This window comes from Ovis aries, chromosome 26, assembly GCF_016772045.2.
Source record: "Ovis aries strain OAR_USU_Benz2616 breed Rambouillet chromosome 26, ARS-UI_Ramb_v3.0, whole genome shotgun sequence".
Taxonomy (NCBI): domain Eukaryota; kingdom Metazoa; phylum Chordata; class Mammalia; order Artiodactyla; family Bovidae; genus Ovis; species Ovis aries.
This window is the reverse complement of record NC_056079.1, coordinates 36,549,412-36,566,750: the sequence shown is the minus strand read 5'-3', so window position 1 is coordinate 36,566,750 and position 17,339 is coordinate 36,549,412. Positions and strand designations below refer to the sequence as shown.

The 17,339-nt window shown below is 48.3% G+C and overlaps 1 protein-coding gene across 1 annotated transcript; it reads left to right on the top strand.

Moving 5' to 3' along the window:
• Window positions 1–12,335: 12,335 nt before the first annotated feature.
• Window positions 12,336–16,470, top strand: DKK4 (dickkopf WNT signaling pathway inhibitor 4). Its single transcript, XM_042241516.2, has 4 exons — window positions 12,336–12,608; window positions 13,803–13,953; window positions 14,386–14,505; window positions 15,794–16,470. Exons 1-4 carry the CDS (start codon window positions 12,501–12,503, stop codon window positions 16,036–16,038), a joined length of 624 nt encoding a protein of 207 aa, XP_042097450.1. The 5' UTR covers window positions 12,336–12,500; the 3' UTR covers window positions 16,039–16,470.
• Window positions 16,471–17,339: the final 869 nt, after the last annotated feature.

Genomic DNA, 17,339 nt, shown 5'->3' with positions numbered 1-17,339 from the left:
AACCCCGCGCCGCGGCTGCGCCGGAGAGTCGCGCCGGGGGCGCGCGCCGCGAGCCCGAGGCGGCCCAACACCTCCAACTGTCCGAGTGCGCGCGCGCGCCGCGGAGGGCGGCGCGCGGGGGCAGACGGGGTGGATGTGAGCGCGCAGGCGCAGGTCCCGCGCCTTTATCCCCTGAGGGGCCCGCTCTCGCGAGAAGGCGCGGAGCCCACTGGCGACCCTTGCCCGCGGAGAGGTCGCTCCTTGCCCGCGGAGAGGTCGCCCCTTGCCCGCGGAGAGGTCGCCCCTTGCCCGCGGAGAGGTCGCCCCTTGCCGCGTCTTTCTCCAGCGGACGCTTGAGAGACCTGTGAGGAGATTCCGTCTCAGAGTGACTGAAGTTCAAGAATGTGGCCCTTAGGTCACCTCATCTTAACGATGAGAAACATAGGTCCCCAAGGGGTAAGTGGCATGACTTAAAGATGTAATCCAGAGGGAGAGAGGAGGTGAATGAGGGACAGCTCTCCTTTAGAGAAGAATTCCGACTCAAACGTATGAGAAATTACAGAAACAAAATCCCTGCTTTGGAGGCACCAAGAACTGGGTCACGCAGAATTCATCAGTAGATGCTGAACGGTTGAGAATATTCGTCCAGTTCCAAAGTATTATCCCACAGATGACTTAGTGAAGAGAAAAGGGTAACCTTCACATCAAACGCATCACCTAGACCGAGTGATGGAACTGTGCAGCGCCAGGGATGGTACAGACTGATGTCTTGTGTGAGAATGACTCGCCGAAGAAGTGCTTTCTCTCCGTTCCGGAGGAAACAGACAAATCCAGTTGAGGGACAGTTCTGCAAAACAACCACCTGGTCTCTCCTAAAAACGCGAACTTCATGAACTGTTAAGACTAGTCAAGTGTTCTAGATTAAAGGAGACAAAAGAAAGATATGACCCTGAGAATCAAGTAATCCTAAATTGCACCCTGGGTCAAAAAACAAAAAGCAGCTATTGAGGGTCAGTATTGGAACAATTGAGAAAATTTGAATGTCGACTGTATTAGTATTGCAACAATGTTAAATTTCCTAAGGGTAATGATTATATCTTGATTATATAGAAATGGGGACTTTGCTGGTGGCTCAGCGTTAAAGAATCCTTGTACAATACAGAAGATACAGAGATGCGGGTTCAATCCCTGGGTCAGGAAGATCCCCTGGAGGAGGGCACCGGCAACCCACTTGCTTGGAGAACCCCATCGACAGAGGATCCTGATGGGCTTGCAAAGAGTCGGATGCGACAGAACTTGCATGCTAACACGCATGTATGGATAAATGGCCTGTTTTTTAGGAGATTAAGTTATTCATAAGTGACATAGTGGGTATCTGCAACAAACTCTCAAATGGTCAGGAAAAAAACATTCAAAATGTTAACAATTGGTGTATCTAGGTAGAGGATCTATGGATCTTCATTGCATTATTCTTGAATCTTTCTTGTAAGTCTAAAGTTATTTTTCAAGATAAAAAGAAAAGAAAACCCCACAAAGTGTTTGATACTCAGAACATAATACCAGGTTGCTTCTTGAAACCAGAGCCAAAGATGATTTGCCTGCTGTGTTTAAGCATTTCAGGCTAAGAAAAGATAAGGAAGACGCTTGCTCCCAAAGGCCTCGTAATGTGAGACTTGGAAAATGAGGCAAAAAATGATCAATGTCATTGGCAAAGCAATATAAGTTTAGTGGGCTAAATAAAATGAGTTTTGGAGTAAAAAGATGCTGTGTTGGCACCTCAGACCTGCCAACCCTGTGGTTGTTGGCGAACAACTCTACGTCTCTGTTTCGACATCTGTGAGACAACCAAATAAGGTCTACTTCAGAGGATTGTGCTGCTGCTGCTGCTAAGTCACTTCAGTCGTGTCTGACTCTGCGACCTCATAGACAGCAGCCAACCAGGCTCCCCCATCTCTGGGATTGTAGTCGATAGTAAAGACGGTGATGTATCCAGAGTACAGTGATCCACCTGGCACATGGAAAATGTTCATTAGTTAATAACACAGATGAAAATTCATATGCTATAGGCTATTAAAAGCCATGCAAGCCAACTTAGATTTATTCACATCCAGACGAATATTAAAATTACCACTCCAACCTGCACTGTGGCACAGACCTGGCCTTTGTCAGGCCCAGCAGGTCATTAAAGTCTATAAAAACCACTTCCAACAGGAAGGAGAAGGGGATGACAGAGGATGAGATGGTTGGATGGCGTCACCAACTCGATGGCAATGAGTTTGAGAAAGCTCTGGGAGTTGGTGATGGACAGGGAAGCCTGGAGTGCTGTACTGTAGTCCATGGGGTCACAAAGAGTTGGACATGACTGAGCGACTGAACTGAGTTGAATGGCTGACACTTAGAGGATTCATTATATTGTAATACACTCATATTTTGGGATATGGTTCAACCATGTGTTCTGCTAGTATCTGGTAATCTGAGGGAAAGGCCCAGTTTAAAAAAGTGGGGTTAGCGGGACAAAAGTTTAAGGACAGTGTAACTCCGTGCGTGTGTGTGTATGCATGTGTTACAATTTTACTTAAAGAAAAAGCAAGGTCTCCTTCACTGCAGGCGGTTTCTCTACCATCTGAGCCACCAGGGAAGCCCCATAGACGTGGACATTGGCAATGGCTTAACTCTGGACTGGTGATAGATTGATAATACATACATTATATATTAACTAAATAGATGCTGTATATTTGTGTGTGTGTGTGTATGTATGTGCATAGAAGAAATGTTGGGAAAATGTTTCCAAAATCTGACAGTGACTCTGCTGGGTCAGAGTATACGTGATTTTTATTTTCTTCACACTTTTCTGTATTTTCCAAAATTTCTAAAATTTGGAAATGTGTTTGTTATAATTAGAAAAGTTAAACTGACTTTCACAAGGTGGGAAAGTACCTAGGTTCATGAGAAGGGGACTGCTGTGCCCTGGGGAATTTCCACCCAAAACTGGGAACTGCTGCTGAGATCAGTCCCTGGAATTCACGTTGGGCCTTCTGGGCGCTCATGTCACTCTTGACCACAAGGGGGCACAAGGAAATGAGGTAAAGAAAAGCTGACCCTGCAGGTGAGTGCTGCAGATGGGAGTCAGGGTGATGAGCCCAGCCCTTCCCTTGCCCCCAGAGCCTCATCCAAGCTCTCCATACGATTGTGAATACAGTTATGGGGCTTCCCTACCCAAGTTAGAGTCCAAGTTGAATGTCAAAAGGGCAGGAAATATTTACAAATTGTTTTTATGAGGAAATCAATTTTGTCCATGTTCCACTTGTGGGTTTGGGTACAGCCTGGCTTACACAACCTGGAAATTAGCTCTTCTTAACCACTTGCTAGTAAAGCACTATGATCACTTTACACAAAGGATAAGTTAAGAAAAAGGAGGGTGACATATTCCTATGTAACCTGAAAATAGAAAGAAGCAGTGTCCCTTTGGTGAATATATAGCTATGTTTCAGGGAACTTGAACTGTGGAGTGTGGTGTGCAGGAAGGAATGAACTTGGGAACCAGAACATTTGCGTTAAATCCGAGGTCTGCAACTCACTAGCTGTGTAAGCTTCGGCAAGTTACCTGACCTCTCTGAGCCTCGGTGTCTTCATCTTTAAAATGGAGATTCCCCAGAAATAAACCATCTGGATGAGGCCCGCCCAAGGGGCCCCACCATATGGCTTTCTGTGGTCAAAGTTCTGGGGAGGCTTGGACCACTCCCAGGGTTCACCTCAGGCAGGAGACAGATCACACCCCGTGAGTCACATACAACACAACTCCCAGGTCGATAGAAAAGCCAGAGGCAGACTCACCGTGAAGGGGTGCAGAGTCTGGATCCTGGGAAGGGATTCTACTACTTGGGATCCCTGGAGAGCACCCCAAAGAGGGTCAATGCCCACAGCCTCTCCCCTCCAGTGGGGACTCTGTGTGCAGAGCTCAGGACAGCTTTATTGAGGTATAATTGACATGAAACACTATGTAAGTTTCAGGTGTACAGTGTGACGGTTTGACACATACAGGTTAAGGAAGGAGTCCTTTTACCCTCCGATAATTATCATTTTGTTACTATGGTGAGAGCACTGATGCTCTGCTTTCACAGGAACTTTCCAGTTCACAGCACAGATCTGTTAACTGTAGTCACCAGAGCTGTTCTTTTTTTAAATTTGCTTCTTTAGAATTGGGACACCAGGCAGGTCTGGGGTCTCCTAATATTGTGGGATTCACCCACTACCTTTGAGGAAGAAGAATCAGATTCCAGTTAGGGTGCAGACCCCATCTCGTCCGCAGGCTGGTTGGATTCCCCTTTGTGTGCTCCTCCCCTGAAACAGGCGATGGGGTGTGTGTGGGCCACTGCTCAGGTCCACTCTGTCCTGCAAAGTCATACGCGGTGGGTGGGGGGCTCGGTTCTACACTCTCCCTTCCGAACCCTCTGGCCTCCTGCTTACAGATGCCACAGAAAGACCCTGCGCTGGTCACACACCCCCAGCCCCACCCTGCATGGTGGAGGCTGCTTCTTGGCCTGAAGGGCTGGTCATCAGGCTACGGTGCCACCAGGCTCTGAAGGCACAGGGGAGAAGAGGAGGAGTAAGTGGGTGAGTTACAGGGGTGCAGAAGGATGTGACTGAGAGAGTGCAGAGCAAGGAGGAGACAGAGAAAGACTCAAATGATGAAACCATGAGCGGAAACGGCATAGAAGAAGAGAAGCTGAAAAGAAGAATGGGAGTTGGTCTCCACTCGGTTCTTTAGGCGTCTGTCCTCCCTGCAGGGTATTTATTATTAGTCAGTACAGTGAATAAAGGACTTCCCAGCTGGTTCAGTAGTAAACAATCTCTGCCAGGCAGAACACTTCAGTTTGATCCCTGGGTTGGGAAGATGCCCTGGAGAAGGGAATGGCAACCCACTCCAGTATTCTTGCCTGGAGAATCCCATGGACAGAGGAGCCTGGTGGGCTACAGTCCACAGTGTCACAAAGAGTTGACAACTGCTTAGCGAACTAAACAGCAACAATGAGAATAAAGCAAAGTGGACTGTGCCGAAGGGCCTTGCCATAACAAAGGGGCTGAAAGGACCTTGTGACCCACTCTAGAACACAGGTGTATTTCAGTTGAAAAGGAAACCACCCAAGTCTCCTACACGGATGAGTACAGGCTGCTGGGACCCTCAGTGGCATCAGCAAAAGGCCATCAGTTCCCTGAGTCAACTCAGTGCCAAGGCCTCGTCCCAGCTGCCTGACTCCTGCCGTGACTGAAGACAAGTGATGCTGTTTCCAGCTAATGTGTATTGAGACCCGGGCAGCTTGTTTTAAATTTTCTTTTCTTATTCAATTTTTTTACTTTACAATATTGTGTTGGTTTTACCATACATCAACATGAATCTGCCACGGGTATACACGTGTTCCCCATCTTGAACCCCCCTCCCTCCTCCCTCCCCGTACCATCCCTCTGGGTCATCCCAGTGCACCAGCCCCAAGCATCCTGTATCCTGCATTGAACCTAGACTGGCGATTCGTTTCTTATATGATATTATACATGCTTCAATGCCATTCTTCAAAATCATACTACCCTCTCCCTCACCCACAGAGTCCAAAAGACTGTTCTATACATCTGTGTCTCTTCTGCTGTCTCGCATACAGGGTTATCATTACCGTGTTTCTAAATTCCATATATATGCGTTAGTATACTGTATTGGTGTTTTTCTTTCTGGCTTACTTCACTCTGTATAATCAGCTCCACTTTCATCCACTTCATTAGAACTGATTCAAATGTATTCTTTTTAATGGCTGAGTAATACTCCATTGTGTTTATATACCACAGCTTTCTTATCCATTCATCTGCTGATGGACATCTAGGTTGCTTCCATGTCCTGCCTATTATAAACAGTGCTGCGATGAACATTGGGGTACATGTGTCTCTTTCAATTCTGGTTTCCTCGGTGTGTATGCCCAGAAGTGGGATTGCTGGGTCATAACCGGGCAGCTTTTTAAACATCTTTCCTTGCCTTTTCACAGCGGCAACTGCTGTCACTACCCCCATGTCCGTGTCTTGTGTAACACGAGTATGTCTGGGGCTACAGGATGCAGAGGACGAAGAGCAATGCTGTGGTCTGAATGCTTGTGGGCCCAGATTCATGTGTTGCTCTCCTAGCTCCCAGTGTGATGGTGTTGGACGTGGGAACCTCCCGAGGCGCTTGGTCTGGAGGTGGGGCCCTCGTGAGTGGGATCAGCGCCCTCATGAAAGAGCCCCCTGCAGGGCTCCTTGTCCCTCCTTCAAGTGTGTGGAGAAGGTGGCAGGGAACCTAAGCAGGTGGGGACTCTGACCTCAGACCACAGCGTGAACGCAAGCAGCTAGTCTGTGGGATTTCCATCACACAGAAGTATGGTGTGCGCCCAGGAACGGGGTACGGCAGGCAAGGCCGTTAGGATTCATGCATCACACTCAGCATCATCGAATTTTTTTTCAGCCCAAAGAAGGCAGAGCACGACCTGGATTAAGCAAGCTAGGGGCCCCTGGTGCCGTTCTCAGCTACACGTCTGCTGTGGGGTCAGGAGGGCTGAGGCTGTTGCTGCAGAAAAGGGAGGTCCTAACACCGTCTGACCGCACAGCTCCGAAAGGGGGCCACTCACACAGACAGCAGTCTGGGTCCAAGTGGTGCCTCCAGGGTGTGTGACATCGCAGTCACCTCCCCCACCATCTATCTGCAAATTCCCCAAAACCTGGTCTGGAGGAGCCCTCCAGGCCACAAGGAGCTGAGGCTGAGAGGCCCGTGACCCAGCCAAGGCCTCAAGATCGGTGATGGGCCGGACTCCATCTTCCTGACTGCATCCAAGCCATTTCCAGAAGTGGAACCACCCCAAGGGGCAAGACCTCTGGTAAACACAGTTCCTCGGCAGTCCTCTCCTGACCTCAGTGTTTACACAGCTGCAGTGATTGCAGGGATCCTGCACTCTTTGTCTCCCCTCATCAACCCGCCCCTCTCATCTTTCACTTATTGAACATGTCCTGTGACATGCTGCCAAAGACCTGCTCCTTTCGGTTCCTTTGATTTTAAGAGATGCAGAATGTATGGAAATCAAACTGGTCTTGACAGGAGAGCCATAACAAAACTTCGCTTTCGGAAGTGAATATAAATCACAATGCTGACTTTGATGTGAACTACAGCAGCTGTCACTGGAGGGCACAGCTGTCAGCTCTTGCACACCAGCCCACACCCTACTTCCCGGGCTGGGAATCACATCTCCCTCCTTGCTGAACCGGGATGGGGGGTGTAATTGCTTTTCGGGAATTTTCATTTCCCCTGAGCTCAGTCTATACTCCCTGATCCCGCCCTTCCTTTGGGCCAGGAGCTCCCCGAGGCATGAGGAGGACCAGCTCGGGTTGTCAGTTGGCCCACAGTCCTCGCCAGGGGCATCCAGGCCAGGAGAGTACATTAGGGCGTCCTCATGGGAGGGGCCAGGTTCCCAGCATGGGGAGCGGGCAGTGCTCCGCCGTCTGCGTCTGGGACCTCAGGGGCCCTGACTTACTGTTGGGTTTCAGTCGGCCAGTCGTGTCCGACTCTTTGTGACCCCATGGACAGCAGCACACCAGGCCTCCCTGTCCTTTACCATTTGAGTTTACCCAAACTCACGTCCATTGAGTCGCTGATGCCATCCGGCCATCTCATCTTCTGTCGTCCTTCTCCTCCTGCCCCCAATCCCTCCCTGCATGAGGGTCTTTTCCAATGAGTCAGCTCTTCCCATGAGGTAGCCAAAGTATTGGAGTTTCAGCTGCAGCATCAGTCCTTCCAATGAACATTCAGGACTGATCCCCTTTAGGATGGACTGGTTGGTCTCCGTGTAGTCCAAGGGACTCTCACGAGTCTTCTCCAATGCCACAGGTCAAAGGCATCAATTCCTTCTCAGCAGAAACACTTCTGAAGCCTTTCTCTCCCCTTTGCTCCTCCCTGGCATCCACTTCCCACTGCTCCATCATCTCTAAGCTGCAAGGACTGACCTCAGCCTGAGGGTGGTGAGCGCAGTCACGGGGCATCCTGGCTGAGGAACCCTGACTGTTATCCGCAAGCAGCCTCTGCAGATCTGGAAACACCCCGGGTCGTCTTCCAGGGAGACTCTGGTATCGTCCTCAAGGTCACTCTGGCCTTTGGGAGACCTAGAAATAACGGGCCACTGGGGCTGGGTGTGGATGTGTCTTTGGTGCACAGGATTACACTGAAGGCAGAGGAGAGGAGGACGACGGACGATGAGACTGTTGGACGGCATCACCGATTCCATGGACATGAACTTGGGCAAGCTCCGGGAGATGGTGAGGGATGGGGAAGCCTGGCATGCTGCAGTCCGTGGGGTTGTGAAGAGTAGGACGCGACTCAACTGCTGAGTAACAACAACTGTTGTATTATACAAACTTCTGCTGAGCACCGCCGAGGAAGGGCCGTGTGGGGTGCTGGGTCCTGAGCTTCAGTGAGGGTGGCCTGGGACAGAGCGTATGAGTGCCAGTTACTGCAGCAGGCCTGCTACACAAAGGCATGCCCTGAACCCTCCAAATGTAGGGCTTATGGGGAGTCATGCCCACTTTACGGTTGTGGAGATGCAGCCCAGAAAGGTGGAGTGTCTTGTTCAAAGTCACAATAAATGCATTTATTTATGTAGTCTTCCGTCACAGAAAACAATGTATGGAGCTTCTATTATGTGCCAGGCCTTCCAAGCATGAGGATACAAAGATGACACCTTTGTCTATAGTTGTAGAGACAAAACAGTGCCCAGTCACAACAGAGTTTTATAAACACTACAGTGGGCAGATGGATGCCTTCGGGAGTCAGGGGCTACAGGGAAGGCCCGTCCGTGTGGTGCTCCAATGAGGTCCACCTGACTCTGAAGCTCTCAGTCTTGCAAGGCTGAGACAAAGTCAGACAGAGACAGAGAGGAGAAGCCTGCTTTTCAGTCTTGTTGCCCATTTGCAGCCTCCTGCGTCTGGTATGTCTGAATCCTCACATCCTCTCGTCCGTGGGAGTGTTCCTCCCGGAGGACACAGGGGTTAATCTTCGGTCTCCATGATGGATACCCAGCAAAGGCTTGATGACTTGGATCACAGTGCTCCTGGCCTCTGTCCCACTGCCCCCAACCCACTTTCCATCCCTAATTCCATCTACAGTGCATGACCATCCATGCGCGTGCTTAGTTGCTTCAGTGTGTCTGACTCTTTGTGACCCCGTGGACTGTAGCCTCCCAGGCTCCTCTGACCATGAGATTCTCCAGGCAAGATTACTGGAGTGGGTTGCCATGTCCTCCTTCAGGGGATCTTCCCGACCCGGGGATCGAACCCACTTCCCTTAGGTCTCCTGCGTTGGCAGGTGGCTTCTTTACCCCTAGTGCCACTTGGGAAGACATGACCATCCACCTGTGCACAGAATTAGAAATGTCAGGGTGACCTGAACTCCTCCGTTTCACACATCAGGCGATGGAGATCCACCTGCAAAATCCCATCCTTGGCCGTCCTCACTGTCAGCATGTCGCCTGCTCACACCAGCCTTCCTCTTCGCTTCCTCCACCTCCTCTTTATTGGCCCCGCATTCACTTTCACCCACTGTAAGCCCAGCTCCACATTGCTGCCAGCACTGCGCTCCTAAAAAGCATTTAAAATTAGATCCTGTAATTTTCAAGTTCAAATATCCCCAGTGACTTTCTTCTGCTTATGAAATAACGTCTTCTGGTTCCCTTTGCCTGTTATCAGCTTTGCACAATCTAGCCTTCTCTGGTCTCTCCACCATCTGCTCCAGTCACACAGACCCTCTAGAACTGATATGTGCCTTCCTGCCCCTGTTCACACTTCACTGTCTGAGCCTGAGACGTATCATCCCCTGCTTCTTAACCTAGGGAACTCCTACTCAACCCACAAAACCCACCTCAAATAATCCCTCCTCCAGAGGGCTAATCGCGCCCTCCCCTGTGATCCTCCAGCCCCACATTTCTGCCTTTTTGTTCGTGTTTGTCGTAATATATAGAAATTGTCTCTACATACATGTCTTCTGGACATTAACTCCTCACAGGCAAGGACCATTTTTATCTTTTATTCCCAATACCTAATCATAGGTTCTGCTCCATACAAAGTACTCAGTGAATATTTGTGCCAGTCCTTTTTGTCTGTGTGTTTTGCCAGAGGCTTCTTCTGCCCTAATATTCTCTCTTCAGTTAGCTAACAGGAAGCAGAGAAACCCAGCAAGGGACAAACCCTGGGGCTTTCTCCTTTATCTTTGGTCATAATTGTCCAACTTCAAAATAAATTCTGTAACACACCCAGTCACCAGGCATAGCCTACTATCAAAGGGTGTTTCATATTGCTTCACATGAGAAAGGAGTACTTGCAGAAGAAATAGCTCCTCACTCCACACAATGGAGGCAGACACCCCAACACCAGGGAGAGAGCCAAGGAAAGGGGCCTCAGGTTGCCTGCCCCAGCCGTGAGGGCACTGGGCAGCCTTTGAGGCTGAGAATGGTCCCCTGGCACAGAATATCCAGGTTCATCTTGACAACTGAGGTCAGCTGGTTCTGGAAGAAGACCCAGTGATACTAAGAATGACATTGATGGCATAGAAAAAATGCGTCTTTAGATTTTAAAGGGTACCTTACATCCCAGGTAGTGGGATGAATTTACCCTGAGAACAAAGCCAATGGTAAAGGGATTTTTAGATCCACATTCAGACTGTTCTACCCTTAAAGTACTTAGGCAGTGACAAAGAGTTGCTAACTCAGTCATATCCAACTCTTTGCGACTCCATGGACTATAGCCGGCCAGGCTACTCGGTCCATGAAATTCTCCAGGCAAGAATACTGGAGTGGCTTGCTGTTCCCTTCTCCAGGGGATCTTTCTGACCCAGAGATTGAACCTGGGGCTCCTGCATTGCAGGTAGATTCTTGACCGTCTGAGCCACCAGGAAGGTAAGTGCATGTCAAAATTATTTGAGTTAGGTAACACTTTGACTGAAAAAAAAATCAGACAAAAGGGGATGAAGCAGAAGTTATAAAAGTTTAAATTAAAATGCATGAAATTCCCTCTGAAATCTGCTATATTGGAGACTGTTCTGCTTCAGTCAATTCACCACCATACAACACAAGTTAAATCCACTGCTCAATAAAATGCACCCAACCTTCCTATTAAGTTGTGTAAATCTGTATATACAATGGGCTCTCTGGGGTTCTCATTAAAAGGACAATTTTCATAAATTTCATTATTTTCCGGATTAAATAATCCTAACCTCAAACAGTCCCATTTTCATCTTAAGGAGAATTCTTTTCCAATTGACATTTAGCCGGAACAGGTGCTGTTACATTCACAGCTCTTAAGCTGTTGGGCTCTTTACATCTGGATGCCAGAGCTAATCAGAGGCATCGTCCCTCGTTTCTACCTGAGCATAGTCTTCACTACCTGAGCATCTTTTAAAATGTTTCGGTGCCATCTACTTTATTGTTATGAGTTCGGGTTTATACGGCCTTTCTGTGTTTCCTGTCTAGAGAAGATCCTTTAGCATTTGTTGGAGAGCTGGTTTGGTGGTGCTGAATTCTCTGAGCTTTTGCTTGTCTGTAAAGCTTTTGATTTCTCCTTCATATTTGAATGAGATCCTTGGTGAGAGAGGGAGAGGGTGGGATGATTTGGGAGAATGGCATTGAAACATGTATACTATCATGTAAGAAACGAATCGCCAGTCTATGTTCGATACAGGATACAGGATGCTCGGGGCTGGTGCACAGGGATGATCCAGGGAGATGATATGGGGTGGGAGGTGGGAGGGGGGTTCAGGATTGGGAACTCTTGTACACCTGTGGCTGATTCATGTCAATGTACGGAAAAACCAATACAGTATTGTAAAGCAAAATAAAGTAAGAATAAAAATTAAAAAAAAAAAAAAAGTCTCAGTACCCTTCTAACTCTTAGTTTTTGGCATCCCGCATAGCACATTGGCTAATAGGAGCCATTCTTTCTTGGGAGCACAATTAGCTGTGAAAACAGCTCTTAGAGCGGACTCCCTCCTCCCCCACAGGATTATGGAAGGTAGAAAATGCAGGAGGTTATCAGAGTTTGCCTTTGATACAGACATCCTGCTCCTCTGCTGGCCCTTTGAACTGACCTTGAGAGGCCGTAATTAAGAGGGATTCAACCACTGGAGGAGGAGCGGCTGCAATCCTGTCTGTGCTCCCAACTCGACTGAGTCCTTGTTTTGAACTATTGATCAAACAGATTTGCAGGGATTTGTTCTAGCCTGTGTGGGGTAAGAAGGAAGGAAATGAAGGAGGAGGGAGCAGGGAGAAAGGAGGGGACGCATCTATAAATAGTTCAAGAGGGAACCTGCAGATCAGACCTGGCTTATGGCATTTCACCCACCTTCCGCCCTTCTCTTTCAGAAAAAGCAGTTCCCAGCAACTTGCTGAGTTTCCATCTCGGCCAAAGCTCCACTGCGGGTGCAGAGCTGCCCAGCTTCAAAGAGGACGCGGGGAGGTCTGAGAGGGTCGAGGATGATGCTGGTGGTCCTGCTGGGGCTCGGCTGGCTGTGCGCCCCCCTTGGAGCCCTGGTTATGGATTTCAGCGTTAAGAACTCTGCTGATGAACAAGAGGCCCAGGAGGTAACGCCCTGCAAGGGAGGAGGGCTGGGTGCTGGATTTGCATGAAGCATCACTCAGATCGGGGTCTCAAACGGTTCATCTCAACTAGCCTGGGAGCTGGAAAGGCTGTGAGCTGGATTGAAGGCCGCCTGGGAGAATCCAGTCACCTTCGCATTAACTCACCCAAGAAGCCCAGTGGCCTTTCAGGGCACTGAGCTCTCAATTCGCCTATAAATCAGAGAGGAAGTGGACACTGAGAAGGCTGTGCTACGTGCCAGGCCTCTGATACATAATACCTTGCTTCCTTAGAGCTTGAGATAGTTGTCACGCCTCCTAACAACGGACGATGAAAATGCAACTCAGACATGCTAAGGGATTTAACTAAGGCCATGCAGTCAGGGAATTTGGGAGTTATTAGTTTAATGCTATGTGGCAAGGAGCACCGGCTTGTCACCCTCTCACTTCACAGAACTGTTTTATAGGAAATGTTCATATCTGTTTGAAAAAGCATCCATTGTAGATGAGAAAAGCTGGTCTTTGGAATCTGTTCCTCTGCAAATGAGGCATCCCTAAGAATCAGGTGACTTGGGTGAGGTCCCCCGAGGGCTACTTGGCCAATGGTGACTGATGGAGTCAAAAGGTCAGCTAGATAGAGCTGCCACAAACACCAGCCTTCCATCTCATTAAACTGTAGCACAATGTCGAGGGCTTCTAGCCACAGAGCAAGAATCTCGTAATCAGGGACTTCCTTGGTGGTCCAGCGGCTGGGACTCTGCACTCCCAGAGGAGGGGGCCTGGGTTCGATTCCTGACCAGGGAACTAGATCCCACGGCTACAACTAAGGCCTGGTGCAGCCAAATAAATAAGTAAACAAATATATATATTTTTAAATCTCATAACCACCTCTACGACACATGGGAAAACATTTTCTTCCATTTTCACAAAGAGCATAAAAATTAAATTCTGGGTTTAAATGTAGGACAATTTTTCAAGCACGAATAACCTTGGCAGCACATAGGTCTCTTTGTTGGTGATTTGCTCTCCCCTTCGTGGGAGAAAACCAACTCTAGTGGAAAGAAATGAAGATGCTGCTAGAGGCTGGTGGCAACGTCTCAAGGGCCTCAGCATTCGGCTCCCTCCACCTCCTGCCTGCAGTATAAGGCTTGCTCACATCTCCCTGGATTCTCTACCCTGTGAACAAATGTCCCTTCACAGGACTCATGGTGTGTGTCTGACGAAGACTGCGGTGCTGGAAAATTCTGCGTCAGACTTTGGAATGAGAAACCGTTCTGCGCCACCTGCCGTAGAACACGGAGGCGGTGCCAGCATGTCAACATGTGCTGCCCCGGGATGCTCTGCGTGAACAGTGAGTCGGCCCAGAGCTCGACAGGACTGCTGTGCTCCGACGAGGCGGAGGCAGCACCTGGGTCTCTTGGACGACGATGTCCCACGACAGGCACTCTCTAAAGGCTCCCTGAAGTCATTCTGGAAGTGAATCTCCCCAGCTGCCTCTTTTCGATGCAGCAAAATAGTTCCTTTCCTGGCAACAACTCTTGCCAGCAACGTGGAGATGATTTTAAAGGCAGGGTGCAAGTTGGAATCACTGTTTCCGCTTTGATTCAGTTTCTTAAGCCCCTTTCTCTGCCTTATGTGAGATATAAATATGCAATGCACGTGTCCCAGAAACCTAGACAGTCACAGAGAGACTGAAGGCAGAGGCCCTGCCAATCTCTCAGGCAGCCTGATGATGTGCCTGCCCGTGGCTCTCGTTCTCTAACCCCGCCTGCTTGTCTCTCAGATGTCTGTACTCTACGGGAAGACGTACGGCCAATGGTGGAGACGGAGACAAAGGCACACACAGCTCAGCAAGACAAACGCACGAGGAAGCCAAATATTGGAACGCCACCACCCGAGAAGGGTAAGAGCAGCATTCAAATATGAGCGTGTGGTCATACATATATATATATATATATATATATATATATATATATATATATATGGGCTCGCATATATATACGAGTGGCTCAATGGCACCCCACTCCAGTATCCTTGCCTGAAAAGTCCCATGGACGGAAGAGCCTGGTGGGCTGCAGTCCATGGCGTCGCTAAGAGTCAGACATGACTGAGCAAATTCACTTTCACTCTTCACTTTCATGCATCAGAGAAGGAAATGGCAACCTACTCCAGAGTTCTTGCCCAGAGAATCCCAGGGACGGGGGAGCCTGGTGGGCTGCCATCTCTGGGGTCGCAGAGTCGGACACGACAGAGTGACTTAGCAGCAGCAGCAGCAGCAGTGGTCAAGAACCTGCCTGCCAATGCAGGAGATGTGGGTTTGACCCCTGGGTTGGGAAGATCCCCTGGAATAGGAGATGGCAACCCACTCTAGTGTTCTTGCCTGGAAAATCCCATGGACAGAGGAGCCTGGCGGGCTGTACATTCGATGGGGTCATGAAGAGTCAGACGTGACTGACCAACTAACACACACATAGCCCAATTAAAAAAAATACATCCAACACAGATAAGCCAATAAGCTTGTTTTAAAAAAAATAAAAAATAAAAGAGATGAAAACAAATGCAGTAACTTTTCACTCTCAAACAAAATACAAACTTCACTAAGATGCTTTTGAAACAACTGTAATCTTAAAATTCAACCTTTGACAGAAAGCAGCTGGAATGTTTGAGGGTGAACCGGCTGCTCCTGGTGGTGTCTTTAGGTTAACTGGTCCCCGTCTAAACGGTGGTCTCTTAACATGTCAGCACACATCCCCTTTACTAAAACACTGCCGAGTGATACTTACTTTACGTCTCAAGACAGGAAACCCCATCTTTCTCTGACAGAGGTTTTACCTCGGTTGTTGTTCAGTCGCCGTCACGTCTAACTCTTTGCGACCCCATGGACTGCAGCACGCCAGGCTTCCCTGTCCCTCACCATCTCCCGGAGTTTGCCCAAGTTCACATCCATTGAATCAGCGATGCCATCCAACCATCCCATCTTCTGCTGCCCTCTCCTCCTCCTGCTCTCTGCCTTCTCAGGCAGTATCTTCTGCTCGGGAGAGCTGTCCGTTTCACTGCTGTGCTCAGCCTTGGAGCCAGGCGTGCTGCTCCAGCCTAAGTTTGCCGGCTTATCCTCCCTGCCTTGCCTCACCCCAGTCACACCCCGACAAGCCACCTGCTTATCACTAAAGCCTGTGTCAATCTTGTTACAGCACGAAAGGGACAAAAGTGTCTCACAAGTTTAGACTGCGGGCCCGAACTTTGCTGCGCTCATCATTTTTGGAACAAAGTCTGTAAACCGCTGCTACAGGACGGACAGGTCTGTTCTGGGAGGCATTACAACTTTGGCCCAGTTCTGGGTCAGTCCCAGCGCTGTAAATGTAAGGCCGGGCTAGTGTGTCGGAGTCAGGTGGCTCATCGACGCCGCGGACGGTCGAAAGTGTGCCAGAAACCCTAACGGCTGCAGGTCTAACCCAGCAGAAGGCTCAGGCGTGCACTCGCACATCTTCCCATCTACACATCTTAAAATCCCATCTTGTAATAAGTGAAACAAACTGAGCTGCAGAAGCTGTCTTGTGAGGAATAGAGACTAGTTTGGCTTTTTGTCTGTTTCTGCAGAAAAGTGCAAGTGATTCTACAACAAATTTAAGTTCATCTAGTCATTCAGTTAGTTCAAATAAATCTTTTAAGTGATTTCTGGTGAAGCTCTGACACCTGATGGGAATTGTGGGGAAGCGGAGTGACAGTTTATCTGCTGTTAAGTCAGCTTACCAGGGAAAACTTCCTTAAAGCCCCTACTGTTTATAAGCCTTCATGTCTTGGAAGGGAAACGCCATCTCGCTACAAAAACAGAAACCTGGTTAATAAAGATACAAGATTCAAAAGATAATAGCCTATGTTGGTATAACCCACTGCAAGTTCCAAAGCACTTTTCCATTAGTTTGTTTTCAATAGCCTTACTATTTAAGAACTTTTCATATTTTTGTATTGATATAATTTCTGCATTTCAAAGCTTGGGCTTTCAAGGAGTGCCTGACCATCTGTACTCAAAAGTTACACTGGAGGAAAACAAGGGGAAAAAAGTGAAATCTTTGTCTATTTGAAGTTTAAATGGTCATATTTGATACAAATGGGTGAATGTTGGAAAAGACCCTGATGCAGGGAAAGATTGAAGGCAGGAGGAGAAGGGGATGACAGAGGACGAGATGGCTGGATGGCATCACCGACGCAATGGACATGAGTTTGCGCAAGCTCCGGGAAACAGTGAAGGACAGGGCAGCCTGCTGTGCTGCAGTCCACGGGGTCACAAAAAGTCGGACACAACTGAGTGACTGAACTGAACTGAATTAGGGAAGTTCTTTCTCATGGATTACAATCAATTGCTACAGATTTCATTTGAGAGACAAACCACATACCTGTTCTTTAGTTTATAAGTATTTATAACAGAATCAAATATGGGTCAAGCAAAGACAAAAGTGAAATTTATGAAGTTCTCTAATCTCTAAAAAAGCCTGAACCCTCTTCCAGAGGCTGGCCCCTGGGTGCACTTTAACTAATTTATAATCAGTAAACAGGAGGAAAGGTAATGAGGTAATGTAGTTTATAACATAAGGGCAGGAAAGGAGAACATAAAAATCCCCACTTAAGATTTGTTATCATCTCATCTCTTAATTCTCTCTACTGACCCTTAGTAAAGTGCAGTCATCAACAGAATATATAAATTTAGACGTTTGCTAATAAAGTAAGAACTAGATCACA

Bases quoted from the DNA above. Each gene is read 5' to 3' on its own strand.
- DKK4 (XM_042241516.2), top strand. From the start codon at position 12,501: ATGATGCTGGTGGTCCTGCTGGGGCTCGGCTGGCTGTGCGCCCCCCTT. The intron at 13,954-14,385 runs GTGAGTCGGCCC...CTTGTCTCTCAG, and splicing joins CGGGATGCTCTGCGTGAACA to ATGTCTGTACTCTACGGGAA. The intron at 14,506-15,793 runs GTAAGAGCAGCA...ATCTTGTTACAG, and splicing joins AACGCCACCACCCGAGAAGG to CACGAAAGGGACAAAAGTGT.